Genomic DNA, 18,989 nt, shown 5'->3' on the forward strand with positions numbered 1-18,989 from the left:
TTCAGGGCTGGGCCCCTCCTCCCTCCAGAATGGACGGACAAGGCCGTTGATGGCGCCTAAAGGCTACCTCCGGAGTGTTCTGTCTGATAACTGGACTCTTACAAATCTCGGTCGTCGTCTCTCATCTTGTTGTTGTGTGTGATCATTGTTCATTGTGCTGATGTTTTTTTTTTTCCTGCATTGCAGCTATGAAGGTTTTTCTTTCCCAAGTTTTACCTTGTGTGTGCTTTTTATATGTGTTCATGTACCGGGCCGGCTTATGTGTGTTGTGTGTTATGTGTGTGTCGTCTGTTGTCATGAGGCCGGTCATGGTTTGCTCAGCCCTGCTGTTGACCTAAGGCAGGGATATACATCTGGAGCTGGTCCCCGGGCGCCTAAAGGCGACTTCTGCTCCTAACTGGCAATTAGGATGGGTTAAATGCAGTAGACACATTTCATTGTGCAGGGAACATGTTCCTTTGTGCATATGACAATAAATTCTTTTGAATCCTTGAACCACAGGTAGATGTGAGGGCACGGAAGACTCCACTGAATTTTGGAGTTGATCCTGATCGGGATTGGCGGATGTCAGAAATCTCAGATCGCTCTTGTTTTGGATTTATTTATTTATATTTTTTTGAGATTTCACTGTGAGGTTAAAGGGCATCATTTCAGAAATTATAACAAAATTCATTCCCCTCCATGGGTGTCTCTGTACTGTTGAGAATTTGAAGCCTGTTAATAAGTTAATAGTCTGTTGTGATTCAACTAAAAGTCGAAAATGTGTTTTCATTCATTCCCATAATGAAACCACATCATGGTGATGAGATAATGACAATGTCGGGAACGTTGATTGGACCTAATGGCTGTAATCTTCATGTCGTTATGATGAATAATTCGTGTTAACATTTTTTTCAAAGACAGGCTCTATTTTAGCTCTGTATTTTGTTTTAAAAATGCTTTATCATTTTATTTTCTGTCTTCCGTTAATTCTTTTTTCTTTGTATATCAGTTCTGCTTTACACATTTCTGTCTTTACCTAGACCAAAGTGCTGTTCGTCCTCTGTCTTGTTAGCAGAGTTCTCAAAATGTTCTCAACCACCCTTCATGAAATGTGGCAAAATGAACTCATTAAATTTTAGGTGGTTATTATGCCCCGCCCACCTGAGAGTACCTTCTGAGCTTCTGAACATGATCTGCTGTATCTCCAAGGTCATTGGACTTGGACTCACCAAACTTGGCATATGGGTAGTCCCAGTAAGGGGAGCAGTCTCCACAGCAACATTGACTGTATTTGCATATTAATTAGCTCATGGGGTAAGTCAGTCTGAAATAATATTTTGGCTGTTTTTGTGCATAAAGACTGTGCACAAAAAACTTTGGCACAATCTGCAATGGAATCCAAAACACCAGATGACCTCACTGTTGAGATCATGAGGGCATCCAAAACTGGGTCTGGGATTTGCCAGGTCATGGAAATCTGGAAAGTTTTAAACAAGGTTCAGTAAATTCTGGATACATCATGAGCCGTAAAACGTGACTAATCGGGTTTAATCAGTGCAGAGAGAGGGCGCTGTTGTGTAAAAGTGGAGAAATGGGTACAGTATGCAGTAATCAAGTCCTCAAGAGCGCAGGCCTCCTTCTGATCCTCCTCCACACATTTTAAAGATACTTTTGAGATGTTGACTGAGAAATTTTTGCTTTTGGAAAAGTACCCAACAAAAGTAGTATTTCGTTGGGTCACAGCAATCATATGTACTCAGGTATATTCAGTGGTTGGCACAGTTCCGCTAATCCGCTAACTGCTAACTATCGAAGGTAACGTTTTCATTCATGGATTAGCTTTCCAGATAAGTTTGAAAACCATCAGCGGACCAATTAGCTCCCGATAAATTTAGTTCCAAGAACTTTTAGACCGCTAACATATTTTTGCAGGCATAGTGAACAAAGCTTAACAGTTAAAAACATTTGTAAAGTCTGAAATCAAAGATTTTAATGCCTGTCTGTTACATGCTTTGTAGCAGACAGACATGAATGGCAAGACTCTATCCTCTGCAGGCAGAGGAGAGCTGACTACCACAGAGAAAGGAAGTGGGAGGGAAGAAAAAAAGATAATTTCTCTTCACACCATACAGCATACAGACATGCTGGTCATTTCACTGGAGTCTTGCACAGGCAGACAGTTTTGACTTATGGTTATAATTTTAAACATACTAATTGAGGACAAGTTATTGAAATTAACGTCTGTCATTTTACAAAGAGAAAATGTCAGCTATATGTTTTAGTTTTAAAGTAATGCACTAATTTAGAAGGTTTTAGCATTTAGACACATGTGCCGCATTGCATTATGGGTACATTAGTTTCCTGATGTCAGTGGTCAGTTGGTCGGTATAACACAGTTACTGAAATGTGTGGTGAGTTTTACAAAATAAATCTGTATTTCTAAATATGTCATATGTCACAAGTCCTTCATCACTTTTAGCAAATGTGTGAGCCATGGTAAGAGCTGAAAAACATCCCCACAGCATGATGCTGCCACCACCATGCTTCACTGTAGGGATGGTCCCTGGTTTCTTCCAAACATGATGCCTGACATTCACACCAAAGAGCTCAATCTTTGTCTCATCAGACCAGAGAATTTTGTTTCTCATGGTCTGAGAGTCCTTCAGGTGCCTTTTGACAAACTCCAGGTGGGCTGCCATTTGCCTTTTACTAAGGAGTGGCTTCTGTCTGGCCACTCTACTATACAGGCCTGATTGGTGGATTGCTGCAGAGATGGTTGTCCTTCTGGAAGGTTTTCCTCTCTCCACAGAAGAATACTGGAGCTCTGACAGAGTGACCATCAGGTTCTTGGTTACCTCCCTGACTAAGACCCGTCTACCCCAGTCGTCCAGTTTAGATGGACGGCCAGCTCTAGGAAGAGAGCTGGTGGATCTGAACTTCTTCCATTTATGGATGATGAGACCACTGTGCTCATTGGGACCTTCAGAGGAGCAGAAATGTTTCTGTACCCTTCCCTGGATTTGTGCCTCCAGACAATCCTGTATCGGAGGTCTACAGGCAATTCCTTTGACTTCATGCTTGGTTTGTGCTCTGACTGTCAACTGTGGGACCTTGTATGTAGACAAGTGTGTGTCTTTCCAAATCATGTCCAATCAACTGAATTTACCCCAGGTGGACTCCAGTTAAGCCGTAGAAACAGATTGGGAGTGGGGCTCAAGCAATGTCCAAGCATGAACCAGTTCAAACAGCGGTACAAAAATATGTTTTTTTCTGGGTATAGGGAGGAGGAAGGGTAATGAGGGTTAGGGTGTTTTTGTTTTTTGCTTCGGCTTGTAAATATATAGTATTGTGTATGTAAGTAGGTATGTGTAGGTGTATATTTATGTTTGTGTATATATATGTGTATATATGTATATGTGTATATATGTGTGTATGTATGTTGATGTGTGTATGTATATATATATGTGTATGTGTATGTATGTGTGTGTATGTATGTATATATATATATATATATATATATATATATATATATATATATATATATATATATATTGATATCGGTTGTGTAGGAATCTATGTGTATATGTGGCAAAGGGTATTACTGGTTGTGGGGAAGAAGGGGTAGGGATAAATAAGCTGATGCTTCACCCTACCCCTTTTCGGACATGTTGGGTACACAGTAGGAACTTTTTTGTTGTTGTCTTTACTGATCTATCTTGTAATTGTTGTTGTATCAAATGTTCGAAATAAACAGTTTTCATTCATTCATTCATTCATTCATGGTCAGTGGAAACTGGAGGCACCTGAGCTCAATTTTTGAACTTCATGGCAAAGACTGTGAATACTTACGTACATGTGATTTCTTAGTTTTTTTGTTTTTTATATTTAATAGATTTGCAAAAATCTTAAAAGAAAAATTACATGGTCACTATGGGGTGTTGTGAGTAGAATTTTGAGGGGGAAAAATGAATTTCATCCATTTTGGAATAAGGCTGTAACATAACAAAATATGGAAACAGTGAAGCACTGTGAATACTTTCTGGACCCACTGTACTTCAGCAGCACCTGCAGTTATATTTAAAAGTGACCTGCAGTCTTTACGCTCTTTGTTGTTGGCTGGCTTCATCGGAGAGGGATCATATTGTGTCACAGTGAGTCTTTAGGGAGCTTTTGCTATGGCTTCGACCTGGCAACTGTGTGTGTGTGTGTGTGTGTGTGTGTGTGTGTATGTGTGTGTGTGTGTGTGTGTGTGTGTGTGTGTGTGTGTGTGTGTGTGTGTGTGTGTGTGTGTGTGCGTGTGCATGCCTGACAGGAAACAGCAAGGTGAAGCCAAGGTTTATGGGCTAATGTGGCCTCAAAGGAGGTTCTTGTTTTAAAACAGGGTTGTAGCTCTTGGTACTCATTTTCCATGTCGGTCTGGTGTGGAACGCTTTGACCCTGGCACCAGGGCAGGAAAACATGACACTGGCTGTAGCTAGAAACGACCTGGGGATGTGCACGTGTCTGCACCTAGCACCTATAACCCCGTTATTAAACAGAAACAGTCAGTTCATTTTAATTTATGCTGCAACGATGAACCTGCTAATGTTTTGCTGGAATGTGTCTGTTGTGTAAAAAAACAAACAAACATATATATATATATATATAGTATATATAATGAAATGAAATAAATGATTTCTGTTTCTTTGACATTTGAAGACGTCATCATCGGCTCTGTAAAATATTGATTAATATTTTTCACTTTTTTGACATTTTATAGATCTAACTAATAATCATAAACATAACTGATCAATTAATTGAATCTGTATTCACAACTTTAAGTTGTGCTTGTCAGGAGAAATTCCGTCCTTCTGGCAAACATTCGTATCTTAAAACTCAACCATAAAACTCTTAAAATTGAACGTTTTGTACATTAATACTGGGAGATCAAAGCTCTGCATGCCAAAAAATTATGCATTTCTGACACTTATAAATGCCTTCTTTGAATTTTAGGTTTCAAGTACAAAATGTACCAGAAGCCCTGAAATGCTCGTCACCCGCTAGATGGTGACAAAAGCTGCTTAAATGTGCTGTGTGTTTGTGTTTTGTGTGTTTGGTATAATCTGTTTTGTGCTGCCTTCTTGGCCTCATCACTGTTGAAAAAGAGGTTTTTATCTCAGTGAGGTTTTGTCTAGTTAAATAAAGGTCATTGATTGATTGATTGATTGATTGCAAGGTTTTGACTGTTTATTCATTTGAGAAGTTAATTTTCGGCAAAAATGGGCTGCTGCTAAAAATCAACTTACAGTTGCCTCCCTGTCCTTCTGGGCAACTTACTTGATAAATATATAAAATTAAATTGTCTTCTTTTGTCCACAGCTCAGAGATCAATCAATTTCAATCAATTTTTTTTTTATATAGCGCCAAATCACAACAAACAGTTGCCCCAAGGCGCTTTATATTGTAAGGCAAGGCCATACAATAATGATGTAAAACCCCAACGGTCAAAACGACCCCCTGTGAGCAAGCACTTGGCTACAGTGGGAAGGAAAAACTCCCTTTTAACAGGAAGAAACCTCCAGCAGAACCAGGCTCAGGGAGGGGCAGTCTTCTGCTGGGACTGGTTGGGGCTGAGGGAGAGAACCAGGAAAAAGACATGCTGTGGAGGGGAGCAGAGATCGATCACTAATGATTAAATGCAGAGTGGTGCATACAGAGCAAAAAGAGAAAGAAACAGTGCATCATGGGAACCCCCCAGCAGTCTACGTCTATAGCAGCATAACTAAGGGATGGTTCAGGGTCACCTGATCCAGCCCTAACTATAAGCTTTAGCAAAAAGGAAAGTTTTAAGCCTAATCTTAAAAGTAGAGAGGGTGTCTGTCTCCCTGATCTGAATTGGGAGCTGGTTCCACAGGAGAGGAGCCTGAAAGCTGAAGGCTCTGCCTCCCATTCTACTCTTACAAACCCTAGGAACTACAAGTAAGCCTGCAGTCTGAGAGCGAAGCGCTCTATTGGGGTGATATGGTACTATGAGGTCCCTAAGATAAGATGGGACCTGATTATTCAAAACCTTATAAGTAAGAAGAAGAATTTTAAATTCTATTCTAGAATTAACAGGAAGCCAATGAAGAGAGGCCAATATGGGTGAGATATGCTCTCTCCTTCTAGTCCCCGTCAGCACTCTAGCTGCAGCATTTTGAATTAACTGAAGGCTTTTTAGGGAACTTTTAGGACAACCTGATAATAATGAATTACAATAGTCCAGCCTAGAGGAAATAAATGCATGAATTAGTTTTTCAGCATCACTCTGAGACAAGACCTTTCTGATTTTAGAGATATTGCGTAAATGCAAAAAAGCAGTCCTACATATTTGTTTAATATGCGCTTTGAATGACATATCCTGATCAAAAATGACTCCAAGATTTCTCACAGTATTACTAGAGGTCAGGGTAATGCCATCCAGAGTAAGGATCTGGTTAGACACCATGTTTCTAAGATTTGTGGGGCCAAGAACAATAACTTCAGTTTTATCTGAGTTTAAAAGCAGGAAATTAGAGGTCATCCATGTCTTTATGTCTGTAAGACAATCCTGCAGTTTAGCTAATTGGTGTGTGTCCTCTGGCTTCATGGATAGATAAAGCTGGGTATCATCTGCGTAACAATGAAAATTTAAGCAATACCGTCTAATAATACTGCCTAAGGGAAGCATATATAAAGTGAATAAAATTGGTCCTAGCACAGAACCTTGTGGAACTCCATAATTAACTTTAGTCTGTGAAGAAGATTCCCCATTTACATGAACAAATTGTAATCTATTAGACAAATATGATTCAAACCACCGCAGCGCAGTGCCTTTAATACCTATGACATGCTCTAATCTCTGTAATAAGATTTTATGGTCAACAGTATCAAAAGCAGCACTGAGGTCTAACAGAACAAGCACAGAGATGAGTCCACTGTCCGAGGCCATAAGAAGATCATTTGTAACCTTCACTAATGCTGTTTCTGTACTATGATGAATTCTAAAACCTGACTGAAACTCTTCAAATAGACCATTCCTCTGCAGATGATCAGTTAGCTGTTTTACAACTACCCTTTCAAGAATTTTTGAGAGAAAAGGAAGGTTGGAGATTGGCCTATAATTAGCTAAGATAGCTGGGTCAAGTGATGGCTTTTTAAGTAATGGTTTAATTACTGCCACCTTAAAAGCCTGTGGTACATAGCCAACTAACAAAGATAGATTGATCATATTTAAGATCGAAGCATTAAATAATGGTAGGGCTTCCTTGAGCAGCCTGGTAGGAATGGGGTCTAATAAACATGTTGATGGTTTGGATGAAGTAACTAATGAAAATAACTCAGACAGAACAATCGGAGAGAAAGAGTCTAACCAAATACCGGCATCACTGAAAGCAGCCAAAGATAACGATACGTCTTTGGGATGGTTATGAGTAATTTTTTCTCTAATAGTTAAAATTTTGTTAGCAAAGAAAGTCATGAACTCATTACTAGTTAAAGATAATGGAATACTCAGCTCAATAGAGCTCTGACTCTTTGTCAGCCTGGCTACAGTGCTGAAAAGAAACCTGGGGTTGTTCTTATTTTCTTCAATTAGTGATGAGTAGAAAGATGTCCTAGCTTTACGGAGGGCTTTTTTATAGAGCAACAGACTCTTTTTCCAGGCTAAGTGAAGATCTTCTAAATTAGTGAGACGCCATTTCCTCTCCAACTTACGGGTTATCTGCTTTAAGCTACGAGTTTGAGAGTTATACCATGGAGTCAGACACTTCTGATTTAAAGCTCTCTTTTTCAGAGGAGCTACAGCATCCAAAGTTGTCTTCAATGAGGATGTAAAACTATTGACGAGATACTCTATCTCCCTTACAGAGTTTAGGTAGCTACTCTGCACTGTGTTGTTATATGGCATTAGAGAACATAAAGAAGGAATCATATCCTTAAACCTAGTTACAGCGCTTTCTGAAAGACTTCTAGTGTAATGAAACTTATTCCCTACTGCTGGGTAGTCCATCAGAGTAAATGTAAATGTTATTAAAAAATGATCAGACAGAAGGGAGTTTTCAGGGAATACTGTTAAGTCTTCTATTTCCATACCATAAGTCAGAACAAGATCTAAGATATGATTAAAGTGGTGGGTGGACTCATTTACTTTTTGAGCAAAGCCAATAGAGTCTAATAATAGATTAAATGCAGTGTTGAGGCTGTCATTCTCAGCATCTGTGTGGATGTTAAAATCGCCCACTATAATTATCTTATCTGAGCTAAGCACTAAGTCAGACAAAAGGTCTGAAAATTCACAGAGAAACTCACAGTAACGACCAGGTGGACGATAGATAATAACAAATAAAACTGGTTTTTGGGACTTCCAATTTGGATGGACAAGACTAAGAGACAAGCTTTCAAATGAATTAAAGCTCTGTCTGGGTTTTTGATTAATTAATAAGCTGGAATGGAAGATTGCTGCTAATCCACCGCCCCGGCCCGTGCTACGAGCATTCTGACAGTTAGTGTGACTCGGGGGTGTTGACTCATTTAAACTAACATATTCATCCTGCTGTAACCAGGTTTCTGTTAGGCAGAATAAATCAATATGTTGATCAATTATTATATCATTTACCAACAGGGACTTAGAAGAGAGAGACCTAATGTTTAATAGACCACATTTAACTGTTTTAGTCTGTGGTGCAGTAGAAGGTGCTATATTATTTTTTCTTTTTGAATTTTTATGCTTAAATAGATTTTTGCTGGTTATTGGTAGTCTGGGAGCAGGCACCGTCTCTACGGGGATGGGGTAATGAGGGGATGGCAGGGGGAGAGAAGCTGCAGAGAGGTGTGTAAGACTGAGATGATCTGTTTACTGCCAGACAGGAAAAAATGAAACTTGTAAAGTAAACCAGACAGTAATCACATGTAAGAAGCTGAAATCAGAGAATTTAGATTAAAATTTTATATATATATATATATATATATATATATATATGTATATATATATATATATATATGTATGTGTATATATATATATATGTATGTGTATATATATATATATATGTATGTGTATATATATATATATGTATGTATATATATATGTATATATGTATGTATATATATATGTATATATGTATGTATATATATATGTATATATGTATGTATATATATATATATATATGTATGTATATATATATATATGTATATGTGTGTATATATATTATGGGCTGGAAATACCTTTTTTCATTCATGAATAATTGATTGATTTTATTCATTTATTTTTTTAATCTATTTTTTTATTTTTTTATTTCTGATTAGTTGTTAGGTCCATGAAAAGGTGGTAAATGCTGATCAGTTTTATTGCCAGATAGGAGTAAAGAAAGGAGTAAAATAAACCAGAAAGTATTCACGTTTAATAACCTGAAACACACCTGATCAGGCTCATCGTGTACAGCAGGAGCAAGAAATTAGAAATTTGTTGAGCAGGTTTGAGAAAATTTGCGTTTTCTGGATTATCTCCCGTCTGTCTGTCTGTCACAGTGACAGATGTCTGATTTGTGTTTTAGACTCATTCTGCCCCACGTGGCTCAGATGAGTTGGTACTTACAGCTTTCAGGCAGCACTCAGGGACGTGACCTAAGAAGCCTGTCATTTTGTGAGGGTCCACGAACAGTCAGATTGTCTTTGCTGTGCAGCTGCAGTCAGGTTAAAAACACCAGCGCTGCACGGTACCGAGTGCAGGTTGACAGACGTCCTCCAGCAAACGTCAGCCCTTCCTCCTCTGCTCCCTACCCTCCGCCTCGGCCCCACAGACCCGAAAAGGAATTGTGGGGCCGGCACGCTGGTAGTCTGAGCGCGTGCACGCGGGCTGATTGAGAGATGAATACCATGTTCCAGAGGGTTCCAAAGTGTGCGGTCGGAAAGTCTGAGCGAGGAAAAAAAGACTAGGCGTAACACGGGTGAAGGGGAACAAGACCTTATTGACAGGGCACAGGCACACGTGCACGCCTATCACACGTGCACGCCCGTCCCTACAGCATCCAGCCACAGGTCCCGATTCATTAGGATCCCACGCCTTGGCTTTCAGTCACAGGGAGACCAGCGTCCTGTTCTCACACCTGAAAATTATGCCTGCACCTTCACAGTTTTCCCACTTCATTTCCATTTCTGGATCACAGAGCTTGAATTTTTTTTTTTTTTTTTTTTTGACCAGTTTTCTAAAAATAACAACACCATAGATCTCTAAAATTTAATAAAATTAATCTTTTTTGTGGGGGGTGGATAAGGCCTCAACCGACAAAAATGACATTTAAAATTTTTGGAACATTTCGAATTATTTATAAAATTTTTAAAGGGGTTCTTTTAGGGTAAAAAAAAAATGGACAAAATCAGGTTTTCTAGCCTAAAATTGCAGTTCACACATCACAAGACAAAGAACAATATGGACAGTAATAGTTGCATGAAGTCACAATTAACCACAAGAAAATGGTTAAACAAAAAGATACAACATTCAAAATAGGAAACGAAAAGCCAGAAATACTTATTTTTAACTTTCACAGACAAGTTAATTTATCCTTAAGTTTTAACATATCCTGGAGTTTATTCCACAAGAAGGGACTCACTTACCAAAATGCTTTTCCACAAAATGGAAAATATTTTATTTTTTATTTTTTTAGGCCGAAGCAGTGAGAGACATAACATCCCATCACATGACATAGTTAAGCCTCGTTGCTTCTTCCCAACCATGGCAATTTGACTTTTTAGGTTAATTTTTTTCGGTTAATGCAAAGTGGTGCCCACAGGGGCAGCGGCCAAGCGGTTAGGTGCACTTGCTTTCAGTGCGGAAGGTTCCCGGTTCAAACCCCACCCCTGCCCACTCTCTCTGTGTAATATGGAATTACATCAGGAAGGGCATCCGGCATAAAACCTTGTGCCAAATCGACATGCAGTTCCACCTGTGATGTGGTGTGGTGACAAAGGAGAAACTGATGGGACTTACCTTACCTTTTATGCTAAGTGGTGCCCATAGGGGGTGCTATAGAGCTTTCCTTTGTGTTTTTAAGATGCTTTTAAGACATCGGTGTGTCTCACGCCCTTGACAAATCTACTATTTTTACATGCATGCCTGAATAAAACGACCTCATTGTTTGACTGCAGGGGAACATTGAGGTTTAGTAACAATGTGCTGTCATAGGGGGCGCTGTTGTTACCCAGAACTGGAATTTCACCGGCTGCTGCAACGTGCACCTCAATAGGAATGACTATTTTTATCTTGTTCTTCTGTGGTTTCTTAGGTTATGATATTGGAGACGTTTTGCCTTTTGAAGCCTTTACCTGCCAAATGCTAAAACATATCGAAACGTCTGTAAAGTACTCACTGAAACATATCGTGTGCATGTGAGAAAACAGAACTGTGGAAGCTGCTTGCAGCACAACAGCTACATGTATTTAATGTTTTTTCAATAGTAATTACCTCCACCAAGGAGGTTATGTTTTCGGTCGCATCCGTTTGTTTGTTGGTTAGTTGGTTGGTTGGTTTGTTTGTTAGCAGGATTACTCAAAACGTTCTCAATGGATTTCAGTGAAATTTTTACCAGAGGTGTATTTTGATCTAACTTAGATGTGATTAAATTTTGGTGATGATCCAGAAGAGAATCTGGATCCAAGATTTTTTTTTTTCATGTATTTTATGTATTTACTGTACTCAGCATTTGTCATAACACTTAATGTGTGTATGGACACAGAATATGTCTGGTTGTATTTCGTATAAACCTGTATTATTCAGTTCACTGATTATTTGTACCTGTTTTGCTCTCTGGTAAATATACAGGAATAAATTGAAATTTTGTCTTCCATCATTTATGTTTATTTATTACATTAATTGTATATGAAAACATGCATTATGTTATGATATTTAGTTAATGACTTCAGATAGGTCAATTTGCGACTGGGGGGATCGCTTTGGTGTCATTGACCCTATGGCCTTGGCGGAGGTTTGCGCTCTCCGAGTGCTTCTAGTTTTGATACAGATGTTGAGTTGCATCCCATCATGCATTGGTCGGTGATCCGCCCATCACAGGTCTCACAGATACAGACGGGCAATCGTTCATTCTCGCACTCACACTGTGGACTGTGCAGTTGTTAACGCAGTTGCGATGTTTTATTGTCGTTTTCCGCTGACTTCATCAGGTCTTAATGCTCACTTTCTTTGTGTTATTTAATGCATTTTGATCAGATTGCCGTTTGTCTTTGCAGGACGGTTCCTATCTGGCGGAGTTCCTGTTGAAGAAAGGCTATGAGGTGAGAAAGACCAGTGTGCACCACAGTTCTGTGATGTTAGATGCTTAGACACGCACATAAATAAATGCCAACGAACACACACGCACACGTCAGCATTCCCCTGATTAGCTGCAGCCAACTCTTACTGTGACGGTGACGTAAGCTGGCAGGCAGCGGTGGCATATGTGGAACGACTGCCACCTCACCCTGATAAGACTGTGTTTGTGTTGCACTGAGACTGTTGACTCTTGACCCTTTTTACCACCATGTTTGACCAATGATTGAGAAGCGGCTGTGATTGCGTGGCCGTGTGTGTGGGGTTTACTAACTTCACTTGCTGCATGATCTGTTAGGATGGATTGGGGTTGGACATTGAGCTAAACTGGCTGAACCAACACTGAGCTGCCTGAAGCGCCAATTTGGCAACCACACATGGTTCTTGTCCGTGGCAAAGCGGAACCTGTGACTCACTGACTGGGGCTCCATGAGCTCATGTGGGCGTTTTCCACCTGTGTAAAGTGCACACACGTTACATGAACAGTAGTCCAATGTGATGGTAATCCCTAAGGGCATGCATGGGTGTCACGCTTTGACACCACAGAAGCGCCTTGAGTCCTAGATGGCTACCACTTAGGCAGACAACCGGTCCATCCCCAGATCCCTAAATTAACCATCCATCTCCCACATCCATGTGAAGCATGGGCATCCCCTTGGCCTTCTGCAGCCACTGCAGTCTTCAACACTCCAGTACTTAAGTGCTAGTTTATGCACCAAGAAACGCACCGCATGGCCAAAATGCCAATGCTAATGCTGGCTCACAGTGCAACCTCATCTTAGTCTCCCTAAGCAACCGCTCATTTGATATAGAGTTATTCTAGTGGTACCCATGGATCCACAAGCAACAGCTGTGGTGGACATTCCTGCAGTCAGCATGCCAACTGCACGCTCCCTTAAAACGTGCGACATCTGTGTCATTGGTGTGATAACAGTGCACATTTCAGAGTGGCCTTTTATTGTGGCCAGCCTAAGGCACACCTGTGCAGTAATCATGCTGTCTAATCAGCATCTTGATTTGCCACACCTGTGAGGTGGGATGGATTATCTCAGCAAAGGAGAAATGCTCACTAACACACATTTAGACAGATTTGTGAACAATAGAAATAGGTGTTTTGTGTATATAGAAAATGTTTTAGACCTTTTAGTTCAGGCCATGAAAAATGGGAGTAAAAACAAAAGTGTTGCATTTATATTTTTGTTCAGTGTATGTCATGTGAAGGTTTTGCTGGATATCTGCTGGACAGGAAGACGACACTCACACAGGTCTACTGTGTCAGTTGTTGATACTGACATTAGTCACAGTTATTGCATTTTATTTGGTTTGCCGAAATTAGTCCGCAGGGAGACTGTTTTTTTTTTTTTTTTTTTTTTGTAGCTTCAGTAGATAATATACATGTATTTTGTTTTTCTCATTGGAAGTCAGAAATTCCAAGCTCCCAGTTTCCATTGAATGCAGCTTTGAACACCCCTCCCCCCCAACCAAAAGAAAAAGAAAGTAAATTATACTTTGCCACGAATCAGATTAGTTGTAATTTAGTGATATGCAACAAAAATTAAGGTACTTTATGAGTACATTTAAACCCAGTAAATTTAGGCAATTTTGTAGAAATTCCATGTGGCATTGATCCCTTCAGTATTCTGAACATTAAAGGTTTCAACACTTTTCACAAGACCCAACTGATGATTATCATTTCCAGCAAACACCTTTTGACTTCTGACCTATTGATACAGAGAACACGCCCACTCATTCAAACCCTGCCTTCTCCCCAGGATGGCAAAGACATGGCACCCTGTAGGCAGAAAAAGTTGAGGCAAGCAGTTCCCGGAGTGGGCGTGTTCATTTTCCTTTTTTAAAATTTACCATAGAGCGGAAAATAGCAAAAATTACTTGCTGTAAATGAGAAATAATATTATTAATGGAGTAAATGGCAGACTCCATTTGTATCATCTATTTTTTGTTACTTTCGCCCGTCATACCACCCAGCCGGCCCGGTTCAGGATGTGGATTGGTTTCAGTTTGGGGACGGTAATGTGTGGTAGGAGGCATAAAAAAGATGAGCACACAGACAGGAAGTGCACAGTGAATAAAGGAAGTGAGGTCAGGTCACGCTGTTGTCCCACTAATGGACTCTTGTGGACCAGGTTGTGTTATCTTCTTGGAGCAGAGCTTCCTCACTTGTCCTGCTGCAAACACGGAGTCCAGCTCACAGGCCGTGTTTTTCCCCACACAGTGGCCAGCCGATGACATGCTCAAAAAACAAACAAAATATACTTTATTTGTCCATTAATGTGAAAACAAGATGAAATATGTTTCAGTATTCGATAGTAAATGAATGTTTTATGCCCGTATTGACCAGGTTCCAGTTCAGTTTAGGTTTTTTTGGGGAGAGTGGGGTTATGGTCGAGCCCCATTCGTCCTCTTTGGGAAAGACGATCAACTTTGCAACATGTGCTCGACTTCTATCTTCCTTTCAGGTTGTTTTACAGAGACGGCTGTAAAAAAGGTTACCCATTGAAGGAAATAGTTTCTTGCAGCTGCTTTCTGTAACACCTGTAATTTATTTTCATCTTAAAGATGTTTTGACTTTGACTTTTTGTTTTGACTTTTTGCGCCAATATATAAGACATGGTCTAGAAGTGAAGTGAGCAGACTCCATCACTTTAAAAGGTGCACAGTTTTATTTCTGTGATCTCATTTCATAGGTGTTAATAGAAAGGCTCAGTACAAATTTTGTTGAATTTTGCAAATTGATTTTCGTATACAGCAGGTCTAGACCATGCTCCAGATAGAGAGGGCTCCCCCCCCCCTTTTTTTTAACAGGGAGAAACGTGAAATAGAACCAGACTTTTTCAAGGACCATATGAATATCTTAAAACTTTTTGTGTAATATTTTTTGAAAAATAATCTGGATACGTTCAGGACTCCACCATATAAGGGAAATTTTATTTGGCATGGGATTATTTCCTTGTTCATTGGTGTCTATGAAAATGACATAAAATTAGCAGAAAAAAGGTAGCCTCTATCAGAAATTTGGTTGAAATTGCACATTCCATATCAGAGATTTTGGTGAACGAAAATCAACATTTTAAAAGCCAAGAACTGTGCACACACTGTCTATAAACTCACATCAGACTGTGCTGTATATCATTTAGCCAACAGGTATCAGCAGTCTCTAATGGGCTGTTTTAAATAAGCCTTCAAGCCATGCAGCTTTTGTTGAAGTAATTGGCTGTGACATCTTACAGCACTTCAATGAGGCTTGGTTTCTTTTTGGTAGCTTTTCCTTTGTAGCTGTGTAAAATGGGGCAGCCTGAAATGACTTCTTTAATAGGAGATTCAGAGGGAAACTTGTTTCCCAAGTTTATTCCTGTCTTTACCAGAATTTTTAACTTGTGTTCACATTTTCTTTCTCTTTTCTCTCAGGTTCATGGCATCGTGCGTCGTTCCAGCTCCTTCAATACAGGTCGCATTGAACATCTTTACAAGGACCCCAAGGCGCACACTGAAGGCAGTAAGTGTATCTCGCCTGCACAACTGCTCTTATTATAACAAAACCGAGCAAATCAAAATTCAGTTGTTACACGGTGACTAAAATAAGTCCCTTCAGCTGCTCCCTTGTTTTCACTTGTGGTCATCACAACAGATCCAAGGTCGATCTGCGTGTTGAACTGGGAACTGTTATGGATAAGACGCGGATTGAGGAGCGATCCAGTATCTGACTGAACCCAGCATGAAATAATCAGAAGCAGTTCCAAAAAGAAAACATTTATTTTTCTCCCTTTGTGCTATACATGAAATGCTAAATAATTTAAGTTCTGGTGAGGTGAAAAGGCGGCGCGCTCTCTCAGCGTCTCAACAGTCGGAGTCCGAACGTTCAGGACTCAGGAGTTCCGCCAACACCCCCCCCCAGGTGACTTTCCCAGACTGTACTCTGCGAAGGAGGAACAGAGATGAGATTATTCAACACTTATTACTACGAAATATTGTTTAGATGCAAACTTATCAGCTACACGTTTAGGTCTGGTTTCAAAGTTAGTTCAAAGAGGCTGCTGCTCACAGCTAGTGGAGGATCATTAATCCACACGCCACTGCCGTGAGGAGCACGCCAAACAATTTTCACCAATAATTACAAAACGCCAATTTACATTCACGGATAAACCTTCCAGAATATTCACCTCTGTCGTGTGCTGACAACGTTTGCCTCTCACCCTCGTCCTTCTTCACAGGCGCGATGTCAGACTCTGAAACGGCCCTCAGCGTCCCCACACGGTCGTCACAAGGTCGTATTCTCCGGCAATCTTATCCAACTCACTGCTGGTTTAAATGTAGTTCTTCATCACTACATTGGTACCAGCTGGAAGTCCTGATAGAGAGCCGCACGAGAATGCAACAGGTGCAGCCAATCATCATAACAGAGGAGAGAGACTCTTCTGCAGCACATTTTCCTCAGAGAACAGCCCCAAATCACCTGGGAAGGAAAATAAACACAAAACAACCCAACCTTGTCCAGCCAAAACCCCCCCCCCAACACACAACAGGAACCTTCCACACTGAAACCAAGTGCACTAACCACTTGGCTACATGGTGACAAATATGTTGGAGTGAATTTCATGTAAATTGTGCCCGTATCTAACAGAAGCTTATTAAAAAAAATTATGTGTCGACGCGGGTTGAGGAGCGGACCTGCGTCAGACAGAACCCAGTGCTAAAAATAACCAGAAAGCGGTTCCAACAACAGAAACAATTTATTTTTCACCTGTGTATAATAATGTATACAAAACTAAAAGAACGTCCTTCTGGTGGAGTGACTGTTGGCACGCTCTTAAGCGCCCAAAAGGATAGAAGCCCGGCGTTCCTGGACCCACTACCACCAGACAAACACCCCCCAGGTGGACACGACAAACTGACTCTCTGTGAAGCAAAGAAGAGGTGAGGTAAGTCAGCAGTTACAACAATATCTTTCAAAAGACACACGCTATCAGCAACACATTCAGGTCTGTATTTTTTAACTTTATGCAAATGAGCAGCTTCTCACAACAAGTGGAGGATCACTTATCCGCACGCCACAGCAGTGAGAAGCAAACTGCACAATTCTCATCACAATTCCAGTATACTGCGTAACAAAACACCAAGTTACTATCAACAATTAGTCGAACACTTAATCACCTTTAATGTGTGCTGACAGCAAGTGTCCTCACCCTTCCCTGCTTCATGGGCTCGATGTGTCAAACCCAGGCGCGGTCCTCAGCGTCTCACATGCCATCCAATTATCTGCTTCAGCTGAAAGTCTATAAGGTTGCATGTGAGCACCAGTCACAGGTGCTACACATGATGTTGATGAGGGTGAGGATTCTTCAGCCAGCACCTTCTCCACAGACAAATCAGTTCTCATGCCACCTGAAGAGCACAGAAAAGAAAAGAACACCAAAACATCCAGCCACACCCCCCAACACACAACAGTACCCCCCCATCAACGGGAAGCCTCCCGGCGACCGAACAGACCAGGCCCGAGAACAGCACCTCCCTCCGGGGTCCACGTCAGGAAGCAGACAGCACCACGCTCCTAAGGTCCACCACAGACAGCAGGACAGGCACCGCAGCCCCAAAACATTCCCCAGTACAATTCAACACACAGAAAAAAACATAAAACCCACCCAAAACCTCCCCAGGGGACCGTCCCATCAAACCCCGGGAAGAAAAGAAAAACTCCCAAACGCAAAAATCCAACACAGCCCCACAAACACAATACAAACATAAATGCATAAAAGATAAACAACAAACAACCCCCCAGAATGACCTGCAGAGCCCAACCCCCCCCCAGAAGGCCTTCATCGCCAGTTCCAGGAGGAACAGCCAGAACCATAATCAATCAATCAATCAATTTTTTTATATAGCGCCAAATCACAACAAACAGTTGCCCCAAGGCGCTTTATATTGTAAGGCAAGGCCATACAATAATTATGTAAAACCCCAACGGTCAAAACGACCCCCTGTGAGCAAGCACTTGGCTACAGTGGGAAGGAAAAACTCCCTTTTAACAGGAAGAAACCTCCAGCAGAACCAGGCTCAGGGAGGGGCAGTCTTCTGCTGGGACTGGTTGGGGCTGAGGGAGAGAACCAGGAAAAAGACATGCTGTGCAGGGGAGCAGAGATCGATCACTAATGATTAAATGCAGAGTGGTGCATACAGAGCAAAAAGAGAAAGAAACAGTGCATCATGGGAACCCCCCAGCAGTCTACGTCTATAGCAGCATAACTAAGGGATGGTTCAGGGTCACCTGATCTAGCCCTAACTATAAGCTTTAGCAAAAAGGAAAGTTTTAAGCCTAATCTTAAAAGTAGAGAGGGTGTCTGTCTCCCTGATCTGAATTGGGAGCTGGTTCCACAGGAGAGGAGCCTGAAAGCTGAAGGCTCTGCCTCCCATTCTACTCTTACAAACCCTAGGAACTACAAGTAAGCCTGCAGTCTCAGAGCGAAGCGCTCTATTGGGGTGATATGGTACTACGAGGTCCCTAAGATAAGATGGGACCTGATTATTCAAAACCTTATAAGTAAGAAGAAGAATTTTAAATTCTATTCTAGAATTAACAGGAAGCCAATGAAGAGAGGCCAATATGGGTGAGATATGCTCTCTCCTTCTAGTCCCCGTCAGTACTCTAGCTGCAGCATTTTGAATTAACTGAAGGCTT

The 18,989-nt window shown here is 40.9% G+C and overlaps 1 protein-coding gene across 3 annotated transcripts in view; it reads left to right on the forward strand.

Moving 5' to 3' along the window:
- Positions 1-18,989, forward strand: part of gmds (GDP-mannose 4,6-dehydratase) — a 357,438-nt gene that overhangs the window by 33,482 nt on the left and 304,967 nt on the right. For all 3 annotated transcript variants that reach the window (XM_034179366.1, XM_034179365.1, XM_034179367.1), the window contains exons 2-3: positions 12,220-12,264; positions 15,725-15,812. In XM_034179366.1, coding sequence (XP_034035257.1) covers positions 12,220-12,264; positions 15,725-15,812 — 133 coding nt within the window. The remainder of the gene's footprint in view (positions 1-12,219; positions 12,265-15,724; positions 15,813-18,989) is intronic.

Source organism: Thalassophryne amazonica, chromosome 10, assembly GCF_902500255.1.
Source record: "Thalassophryne amazonica chromosome 10, fThaAma1.1, whole genome shotgun sequence".
In the NCBI taxonomy this organism is placed as follows: domain Eukaryota; kingdom Metazoa; phylum Chordata; class Actinopteri; order Batrachoidiformes; family Batrachoididae; genus Thalassophryne; species Thalassophryne amazonica.